Source organism: Alosa alosa, chromosome 3, assembly GCF_017589495.1.
Source record: "Alosa alosa isolate M-15738 ecotype Scorff River chromosome 3, AALO_Geno_1.1, whole genome shotgun sequence".
Taxonomy (NCBI): Eukaryota; Metazoa; Chordata; class Actinopteri; order Clupeiformes; family Clupeidae; genus Alosa; species Alosa alosa.
The window spans coordinates 15,862,413-15,873,871 of record NC_063191.1 but is presented as its reverse complement, the minus strand read 5'-3'; the positions used below and the strand labels follow the sequence as shown (position 1 = coordinate 15,873,871).

Here is an 11,459-nt window from a genome sequence, read left to right as displayed (position 1 = left end):
TCCCTGCATGCCTTGGGAAAGGTTGGCCTGGTAGACGGCACGCAGCGGCCTGATCAGATGGTTTGGGGGAGTGACAGAGGCAAAAGGGGTGACCCCTGCAGGTCTTTTGTCAGGAATCTCAGATAGGCCTACATACATGCGCACATAAATACGCACACACACGCACAGACACACATGCTTTCTAAGGGCCAGTTTTGAATGATGGGCAATATTCACTTGATTCATTTGATTTCAAACTCAAACGATCAACAACATCATATACTTACAGAGATTACACACACACACACACAGATACACATACACACACAAACATTACTCACACACGCAGACACTTGCACACACACTTGATTAGTCACGGCTGTTTAGTGATTGGCGCTGGTTGTCTGCTGTAGGAAGCCTGCTGTGAGGGCTCTGTGTTCATCTGACACTAAGTGCTCACAGGCATGTGCTCCTGTTTCCACCTGACCCTCAATCACACACAACAGAGCAGTGTGAAAAAGCCAGCTTCAGTTATCATGGAAATTCATTGAGTCTTATTCATGACACCCCTCACTGCAGTGAAAATACACTGTAAAGAGTGAATTATATTGAAATAACTGACACAAAAGTCGCTGCAGAGTTCTTTCAGGGAATAGATACAAAGGTATGTTTAGCAGCCATGAAACAACAATGTGATGTCAAAAAACATGAAAACATGTTAGATATGATATTTTGAGAACTTTAAATTTTATAATTTAATTAAATTTAAATCAAAATCCAAATGACTTCTCCACCCTGCCCTTTACTGTTCTGCCCTATCCGTCTGGATAGGTTGAGGGGGGGAGGTTGCGTGGCTGACAGTGATGTATTTACTGGTCTTCATTAACATCTTCCCAAAAGCGTCAGTTAAAATACAAGGCCTGTGTCCTTCTTCCACTGTGCGTCCCAATACAGTCCCATTCATGGCTGCTGCGCGAGAGGAGAAGAGAGGAGAGACTCCGTCATTGTGTGCCCCTTGGCCCCCCTTTCATGAGGCGAGGCTGTGCTGGATCTGTGTGTGTTTTTTATTGTGTGTTTTAGCGTTTAAAGCCAAGGCCAGGGAGAGGGTGTTTTATGGGACTCAGCGCCTTTTCGGGGGGCCCGGGCCAGAGGTGTGAACCCCGGGGGTTCAGGTTCACCCCGTCCCCCATGTAAAGGGGCAGCGAGGGCTGGCAGAGAGTGAAGGCTCATGGGATATGATGGATGAGGGGGACCCACCCTGAACATAGAGGAGAAAACTGAGAAAAGGATTGCAGAGCAGAGACACTGACAGAGGGAATTTCAGACAAAAATCACAATAACACACAATGCCCACTGCTGAGATGATAGGCGAGCTCCATGAAAAAAAAAGGAAATGCCTTTAGCCTGCTTTGAAATGACAGAGCTCATTACCTTGCTTCCTGTTATCTTTTTAAGTTAAATTAAAGACATTACATCATATCTGCTAAGTTATGGTCTAGCTATGTAAAATGTAAAAGCTATGTATGTGTCTATGTCAGTATACATGTCTATGTGTGTGTGTGTGTGTGTGTGTGTGTGTGTGTGTGTGTGCGTCTCTGTGTTGTGCCATCCCAGGGAGGTCTGTTTGTGCGTCTTGTTCTCGGAAGTCCTCAGCATTAACTCCAGCTCAGCCTGATGCAGAATTGATTCTCAGGAGCTTGTCAGGCCGACAGAAACAAGTGAAGATAAACGAGAGAACAGAGGAGTGGAACAACCCCGCGCTACCACAGACAAGAGACAGAGAGAGCGCAAGAGAGAGAAAGAGGACATTCATCAGCACCTGACAGCAACCTCTCATCCCAACACCATCACACATGTGTAGAACTGGCAGGGAAAAATGAGAAAAAGAGAGACAGAGATTTGACCAAATGGTCCAAATGATCGCCATCGCTGAGTGAAATACCAGAACACACACACAAAAAAATCAGTAAATCAGTGGTGGTATACTATGCTAATCCTGTAGAACAAGCTCTGTCACCAGATTCAGCAAGGAAGAGTAGTTTTCCAAGACCTCCCGGAAAGATGCCCATTCACATTTATCTATAGATATATCGGAACTCCTCCTATTACCGTCGGTCCCATATTTCTGCCATCTTGCGTGTATGTGTCACTTAATATCCATTTCTATACAAACCAAGATGGCGGATTCCTAAAGAAACGCATCCACACCATAGGTGTATCTAAATTAGCTATGTACCAAAAATGACATTTTACCGTGACTCGAAGAGCTTTAAACAGTGTTGTAAGGCTGCGAGTACACATCGGTTGGAGCTCCAGTGGAATTTTAATTTCATGACGAGAATTCTCGGTCTAGCCGTTCATGTGCCGTTGAAACGGCGTAAATAGGCGACCCATCAGGCCAACACTATAACTCCGAGCGTGGTAAACAAAATCGGATATTTCAGGCAGTAAATGCTCCCGTTAAGAACCAAACCAGATTTTGTTCAAATCTACACACATATGGCTACTGAAAAATGTAAGGTTCATTTAACAAATGTTATTTTGAAGTGTTAAAAAACATTGTTGTTTTAGAATTTCCGAACAAAAGTGGTGATAATTGATAACAGATAAGTTACCACGGAATTTTAAATATTATGTGATATGACAAGCCTCAAATCCTTATATGAGGTTTTCTTTTTGAAAATATAATACTTGATCAACAATTTCATACATCAAAAAAAATAGTTTAACATTTCAAATAATCAGTGAGAATGAGAGAAAAAGTTGTTGATGTTATTGTCGGGAAAAGGGGGGCGGAGTAAGGACTCATCAGATCAGTTCCCTTGTGTGAGTGTTCAAGGGTGATGGAGGATAACCCACTGAATAGTGTCCAAGCAGCCACACACACACACACACACACACACACACACACACACACACACCCCTGGCCCCTGTGGTCCCTGGATCCCCGGGTGCACTTTGATGTTAAATCCTGTCCTGTCCATGTCCCCTTTCAGACGACTGCCCCGCTCGGTCAGTCATGAATATCCAAGAGTTCGCTCGCTTTACAGGATTATCTCTCTTTTCTTCACTCGCTCAAAACACTCAATGGAGACCCTTTACACTCGCTTATTCCCTCTCTCTTTCTCTTTCTTTCGCATTCTCTCTCTTTTCCAAGTCTCTTCTCCCATCTGGCTCGGTCTCCCGGTCTCTATTCGTCAACACATTGGACCATCTGATCAGAGTCCATCTTCTGTGCTTCATGGACCTTCACACTACCCCTTACCCTGAAGACTGATGCACACACACACACACACAAACAAACTTTCAACTTTTTCACTTACACATCTACAGAATGAATATCACGTCGCTGACAATAAATTATCAAACAAGATCTTTTTTTTTTTGTATTATTTGTCTGCTTTACCCAAACCTATTTCAAGTGGTGTGGGATCTGGATTATTCACTCAGATTTACAGAAGTCATCGTGGATGGAAGCTCTCACTTCTGTGATCCACAGAAAAAAGAAGACACACAACACACCTGGATGCACTCATCTTTCTAGTTTGCAAACAGTCATGTGTGCAATTTGTACATGATGTGTTACATAAGTACTGGTGACTCTTTATAATCTTAATTGTGGAATTAAAAATCAGGGTGGGGAAAAGCACATCAGCAGCAATGTTTAATCAATCCTGCATGTGCCTCATCTAGGTATATGGAACTAATGGCACAATTTATGGCAAAACAAACATACATAAACCTGTCAAACATAATCAGATATGAATCACACATTGTCAAACATAAATGTCATTAGATTTAGCTGATAAGTACATGTAGTGCTGATGGTGCTAGTACTAATCTTTCCTTCACACAATCTTTTTTGGTCTCAGAATAATTACATTTTCCACTTTTTGACATGTTAGTTTGTTTGTATGACAGTAATGGAGTACTGGATCTTATTTAATTGGTGAATTACTTGATCTGAGAGTTCCTTGTCCAGGTTCTAAATGGTTAGTTGATTTCTTGGCAGATGTGTGTGATTTTACAAATCTGTGGCCTTTTGCGTAAATATTCCAGTGACCCGAGTGTGTGCTGGCTAGAAGATGAACAGATGAAGCCAAATATAAACACAGATCTCTGGAGAAAAAAGTCTCAGAGGAGCTTGCCACAAACCCTCACGCTCTCTCTGTTTCTATATCACCCTGTCCAACACACACAAACTCTCCCTCGTGCTCTTTCTTCCCCTATTCAGGCATATTTAAAAAGCTAAGCTCTAGCCTTTGTCCCATGAAGCTACAGATGCACTTCTTTTTATTTGTTTATTTTTCCCTCCTGCTCTCCCTTTTCCTTCTCTCTCGCTCTCTCTCTCTTAGTCTGTCTTTCATTCCCTCTCTGTCTGTATTTACCCCACCTTTGATGCATCCCTCCAATCCCTTAAGCATAATCCCTTTGGCCAACACGGCGCAACACGCCAGACTCAAAAGAGACTGCATCTGTGCACTAGATCTGGGAGATTTAGCAGCGGTGTAAGTTGTAAGTGTAAGACCGACATCTCCCCTGAGCCCGTGTATACACACTCCCACACACACGCACACACACAATCGCACTGGCACACCAACCAACATCATAAATATTCAAACCGTAAACAAGCCAATCTGTGGGATGCAGACTGAGAGAGGGGACGTGCTGGCGGCAGTGGCAGGGGTGTTCCTCTGTTCTCCAGAGCCCTGTTGTTACCCCTGTGGGCAGGGTGTTGTTGCCTGGGGTAACCAGAATAAAATAATACACACAAGTTAAATTGAAGTTTTACTTTCAGGTAGGATAGTGTGACTTATTTTTTAAAAAGATAGATGTGGTTAGTGTTACCACTAAACAGAAACAAGTGCTGAGTGCAAAATGTGATGACCATTTTGTGAAGCGTCTAATTTGTCAACATGTGAGTGTATGGGGGTATACATCCATATATACAATGACTTTAGGCTGTTGCTTTTCTGATTCATATAGTGTGGTCAATCTACCAGGTTCCTGCTGAAGTCCATTAGGCCTACCCATCAACCAGTCTTCTAGTGGAAAGCACATCTGTCATGCCACTCTCACTCATCCCATAATTACCACACTACAAATCTCCATCCTAGCTAGTCTCTCCATAGCACACACCATTTACATAAGCTGATATTTAGGCTTTGCTTATTTATTCAATTATCTACAGTTTTACTCTCCACCTCGCAGCCAATTTGGACCCACTGTGTCGTTACTGAGACCTATGAACTTCTGATCTGAGAAGCCAGTTGGTTTGGTCAGGAAAGACCCGAGTGTGTAGCTGTTTAATTGGCTGTGACATATTAACAGCAGCTAAATAATCGCACCAGAGAAGGGGTGAGTGAGCGAGAGAGCTCGTTAAGGTGGAGCGGTTCGAGATGAGGTTGCCTAATTAATTTTGAAATGTGATAGCGTGTAATTGTCATTAACTTTTTGGGTAATTGCATTTTGCGCTCGGCAAAAGGCAAATTTCTCTCTCTCTCTCTCTCTCTCTGAGGGAGAGAGGCCTATTATGTGTGGGAGGGGAGGCAGAGATTGCTAACAAGCATCTGCTCGTAAAAGAAGAACGGACACTTGAATGCCTGTTTCTTAGGTCTAATCTTGGTAATCACCTCATCCCGTTATATTATCAATATTACATTATGGAAACACACACTTTATTAATTAGGCGAAGACAGTGTTGGTTAACAAAAAGACGTTCTTATACACTTGAATGCGTAATGAATTTAGCTTGAGTAATAAAACAAATATTTCAATCCATACCTCTGGCGTATTGATACTGATAATGTGATATGTACCTATATAGATAGTAGTTCTAATTATTTACCCATCAGTTTGCAGTCGTGGGCTATAATAAAGGCTACATGAATAAAGTCTAACCTAAAAGGATTTTGTGCAGATTTGTTAATAGATTGTACTATCTGAATAGGCTACAGTTCTCAGCCGATTACACTGAGTTTATAAACTCGGCTAAGTGAAGACATTGCCTCCGGTTTAAATGTGTTCAAATCACATTATAGCATCTTTCACACCTTGTTTGCATTCTTTTTTCTTAGAGTGAGTTATCTCGTCCACTAAACGCGATCTCCCTTTAAATTGCATTCGTTTAATATGCACTGTTCACATACACAATTTATGTATATGCGCATTAAATATAATTTCCCCATGTTTTTCATAGCAACACTTGAAAAAAGAACGAACGAAAGAGAAAGAACGAAAGAAAATAAGTTTCTAGAACTTCTTTCTAGAATAATGTCCTACAGACTTCTCTAGGACATTTCATTTCACCCACTCGGGCCAAATAGTAGCCTAAATAATCCAATTGTGTCAGAAAAGAGTGACAAACAAACAAATTACGAGTATGAATATTCAAAGACCAGGTTTGTTCCATATCGTTCCAGCATTCAAAGCCCTCTGAAAACATTGCAACAGCATGCGCAATCTGCTATGCAGCTGCTCGCGTTTATTTATGTATTCCTCTGTATTCTCATTTATTCGTACTGTCAGCCCTGGCCTCGCATATCCTGGCCATCGTTTGCCTACAGATTTAGCATACCTCAAGGATTCAAAATACGCTCTCTGACTCCTAAGTGAGTCTTCCCCATCTTGTGTGTGTCCGTGTGTGTGTGTGTGTGTGTGTGTGTTTAAGAGAGAGAGAGAGAGAGAGAGAGAGAGAGAGAGAGAGAGAGAGAGAGAGAGAGGAAGCCTAATACATCTATACGAATTCGTTTGGACATTTGCCTAAGTAATTCAAGAAAGTTAGTGTAACTGACGGCGAAGGGTGTTTGTGGGTGAAAGAGACGCGCAAGGAGATATGCTCGTGCCAAACAATTACAATGTCACCCAAAAAGAAAGAGGAAGAGTAAAAATGTCGTTTGAAATCTGAAGACTTAAGGACGGCTGCCTATTATATATATATTTTATGGTTATAGGCATAGGCCTACAATGTAATATCCTTACCTATGTTACCCTGTCCAAAGTAATATTTTAATAGCCGTGTTTTCTAAACCAAAGCAGAATGTTATTAAAATACTTGCTACATGCATTACGATAAAAGTCAACGACTTTCAAGCAGAAACTGAGCAATCAATATTTAATGTAACCAATGAGTTTTGATAAAAATCCTAAGTTATTTTTCGGGAAAAGAGGACTTTGTTTTACATCGTATCACATTTTGGTAAGGTATCCAATAATGAGAGTTTCTCTTTGTTTAGCCTAATTGATAGTCTCCATTGCAGTGAGGATGGAGCAGGCTATAGGCTAAAACGTAGGCTACATTCTTTATTCACTTGGTTACATTTAGTCAATGCTGTGGAGTGAAAGTCATTATATGTGATAATTAAACGCTATATTAGTAAAGCTATGAAAAATATTATAATATCACTGGTACAAGTAGGTTCCCAGAAAATTGGTTAATTAGAGACCCAAACCATTCATGCTGAAACTGCTGAAATGACATGAGACCATAACAATTTTCAGAGAGTAACGGATTTGTGTTTAGGCGCTAAAAAATTAGGTTGCCACTAGCATAAAATGTCATTATGTGAATGCATCATAAATAGTAGGTCTTTACTAAGTTTCTGTCTAGAAATACTGTCTGAATGCGCATTGAAAAGAATCTTGCTATTGTGGGACTCTTTGTTTTGATATAATGTATACACGCGAGACTAGACAGTGCAATCATTGTTTGTTAATCATAATATGTTGGGAAAACTCCCGAGGGGGGAGGAGTGGGTATCTTATCGAGCGCTAAACTACGGTACTGTCAGGCTATTAATAGAATAGTTTTCTGAAATAAACATTATTTAAACTTGCCTATCGCTGATTATTCAGAAATGTTATACATGTCTTAAATAAATTGATGATTCTGATAGTGATGATGATTAAAGAATACGTCTTTTGACGATTTTGGTGTAATGATAAACCACAAAAACTTCTGGGGAAACTCCAATTCTAAAATTTAAACTATGTTTTATAGCACTTGAATCTTTTATTATAGATAGACTATCCCTAAGAATTAAAATTGTTTTGCTGAAGCAACAGGTTGTATGTATTTAACAACAAATGTCTAGGCTATATTTCAATTTGGTTCTTATTTTGGCTTTACTCTGTTAGCCTATACAAAGAAATTCAAACACAAATTTCCAGTAAAACTTTTATTTCACATTTCAAATCAACACAATTCGCCGTGCATTCATTTTCTGTTCAGTCGAAAATATGTAAATAAATATCATTTCGCACTTTTATATAAAAAATAAAGAGGTGATCATTCTTTTCGTCGGGCAGTGACAGTATGCAAATCAAATGAGAGAGAGAGAGAGAGAGAGTTCTTTCTTAAAGATGTAAGGAAGAAGAATCCTTAAAGAGGAAACGAGGAAAGAAACCAGAGAGAATATGACTTAGGAAACATAGAGCCCGTGCTGTTCTACACGATGTTGACCCTACTATTTAGCCAAGGAGTCTAATATAAAATCTCTCGTTCTATAAACACAATTCTGAATCTACATATTTACAGGTATAATGTAATGTCCATTCATGTTTATGATGAGACCTATTTACGACCGAGCATCAGATGATTTCCCCAAATGCCGGCATGAAACGTGGCAGCATTCGAATAGATCTAACACCAGTAATCGACTTATAAATATAACTGACTAATGCTACACAATACCGTTTTCCACTCGGTTAGTCATGGGATCTCATTCCACCTCTTTGGGAATTATATTTCTGCTATTTCAAAGACAGCATATGAAAGTATCACAATAATTATAATGGAACTATTTTGAAGAAAGGTTAGAAAATTCTATGTTAGAGGCGTTTATCCAAGTTTCATTGTAAATATTGTTTCATTGTAAATATCGGTCCATATACAGTTCAGTCACAGAAACATGAGAATGGATTACTGATCCTTCGCCACTGGCCGGGATCAGAGCAACAGATTGTTTTAATTTCTGTCCATTCCTCTTGGCCGCTGAGGACATAAAAAGTTATTTGGAGTCGGATGTGAGCCGTGCCATACTCGAAGTGGTCATAGACACGTGTGGAGGGGGCACCTGACACATACTGCACGGACAGGGCATCCCGGCGCCCCAGTGCTGGAAGCTGGTCACGGAACCGAGAGGGCCTGCGGCTGATGGCGCCTTCAGAAGTCCATGGTGGGATCTAACTGAGGCCACTGCTGAGATAACTGGCGCTGAGAGGGAAGCCGTAGACACTGCAGGCGGGAGAAGAGGGTGATGAACCGGGTGAGAGGCGTGGGAGACCGCCGGGTGAGTCGGTAACGGGCCTGCAGAGTGCGTCAAGCCCCCACACGCAGAAGGGTGGAACCCCGCGTGGTGTCCGCCGGCGGAGCCTCCGCCATATATCTCACTCACGAGCCTCTTCATCTCTTCCAGTGAGTTGCTCAGCATGAGAATGTAGTTTCGCGCAAGCAAAAGTGTGGCGATCTTGGAGAGCTTGCGCACGGAGGGCCCGTGAGCGTAGGGCATCACCTCGCGCAACCCGTCCATGGCTATGTTGAGGTCGTGCATGCGTTTTCTCTCGCGGCTGTTAATCTTCAAGCGCATGGTCTGCAGCTCGTTCTCGGTGAGCAGTTTGCGATCTTTCTTGTACATCTTCAGGGACATCGCCTCTTCCTCCGCGCTAGATATCCCCCGTAGGTCCCCGATGTGGTCGGGTGGAGAGTCGCTCTGTGTGGATGACACAGCGCCAGAAAAGCCGACCGACTTCTTCATGGAGAGGAAAATATCGTCCGCCTCAGGGGAGGATGGCCGGCTGGATACTCGGCTCGCATCGGAGTCCATAGTTATTTGCACTGAAGTTTCTTTCTTGAGTTAAGTCTGTTGTAAATTGAGAGATGCGTGTTAACACATTAACATAACTTTATAGAGTCAATTTTAGTTAGTTATTGCTTAACTTAAACAGAGACGCTGAAACATGTGCTTATTAACTACACAATGTGTCAAAAAAACCCGCGTATTTGCATTCCAGTTTTAAGTGCGCGAAGTGCCTAAATAAAACTGTCCAACTAAATTAAGCGATAAACTGAACGGAAAGAGAACTTACCAAGATCAAATGGAGCCGGTGTGGATGAGGATAAGTGTCACTGTCGACTTGTTATTCCAGATCAGTAATGACAGCAAGTCTGGCACGCCCGGGGTGACGCTGGTGTTTTATAGCGGACCCCAGCAACCCAGTCGCAAGTGTATGGGACAATATCGCTCCTTTAATGCCTGCCTCACGACAACCAATGGGATTGCTTCCAGCGAAATGAAGGGGAGGAGGCTCGAAGGAGCGAGGGTCTTCAAATCTGATGTCATTACAAAGAAACCGAAGCTTCATTAAGTGAATTAGACACACTCCGCATATGGCAGCCTGGGGTGCACTGGTGGATTTAAATTACGGGCAGTGCGCGGACCGGGTTCTGAGAGAATCAACGGTCTAACAAGATAGAACATGTGACAAGTTTAGGTATCGGACAGTATATGAGCCGTTGAAAGAAAGACATGAACTTTTTATTTTTTTTGCTTGCACACAGGCGATTCATACATAGAACGTGAAATAGTCATTCCTACACAACCTAAACAAACAAAAAAAAAAAATTATTTTAAAAACATTGTTTTTATTATTATTATTATTATTATTATTATTATTGCATTTATTTGAAGTTAATGTGCAAAATTAGCCTACTGTTCACATTTTTTTTGTAAGAAAAATTCCAACGGTTTGCACGCGCAACTTGCACGTTAACATATGACTTCACAAAAACACAGAATGCCATGCTTACGTAAATAGGCTATAAATAGCCTAGAAGCTATACAATTTCTATACTTCATCTGTCTTTTCGCCCTTGAGTTTGAAAACATATATTATTATAGGAGTTCATAGCAATATGCTACCATGTCTGTTTTCTATTGCAGTCTTCCTTGCATTCACACAGGGACACACACAGTTAATGCGCTGATTGCAGTTTTCAGGCAGTGCGACGCTTATTGTTTTAACCCGGCGACCCCTGCGGGCGCCCAACAGCTGACGGCGCGAGCCCTGAATTCAGCCGTTAAAGTGCTTTTAAATCGTTAATAAACGAAGCGTGCAAAATTGTTTTTAACGGTTATGATCCGTAACATTTCAATTAGCCCAATATGGACCCGCGCTGTGCAGTAGCCCTCTTACAAAGAATGTCTTCAGAGTCAAGAAGGAGGTAACTAATGTCAAGTGTAAAACTATTAACCTAAACGTCAGATATGGCAGAAATAGTATCCCACTGACAGAGTTATTAGCCTAAGATATTAAGCCATTAATTGGGTATTGGGAGTTGTTATTTGGTGAATCTTGAGACAGCAGATACCAATTTGAAGCATGCACATTTGTGTGTGTAGAAAACGTTAATAACGCAGATACCAATTTGATGCATGCACATAAAGTGTGTGTAAATTAAAAGCAATTGGTTGCCCGTCAGT

General features: G+C 41.4%; 1 protein-coding gene across 1 annotated transcript; it reads right to left on the bottom strand.

Annotated features, from left to right (window-relative positions):
* Positions 1–8,141: 8,141 nt before the first annotated feature.
* olig2 (oligodendrocyte lineage transcription factor 2) lies at positions 8,142–10,183 on the bottom strand. Its single transcript, XM_048239593.1, has 2 exons — positions 10,066–10,183; positions 8,142–9,839 (listed from the first exon to the last, which is right to left on the bottom strand). Exon 2 carries the CDS (start codon positions 9,801–9,803, stop codon positions 8,988–8,990), a length of 816 nt encoding a protein of 271 aa, XP_048095550.1. The 5' UTR covers positions 9,804–9,839; positions 10,066–10,183; the 3' UTR covers positions 8,142–8,987.
* Between the last annotated feature and the right edge of the window lie 1,276 nt (positions 10,184–11,459).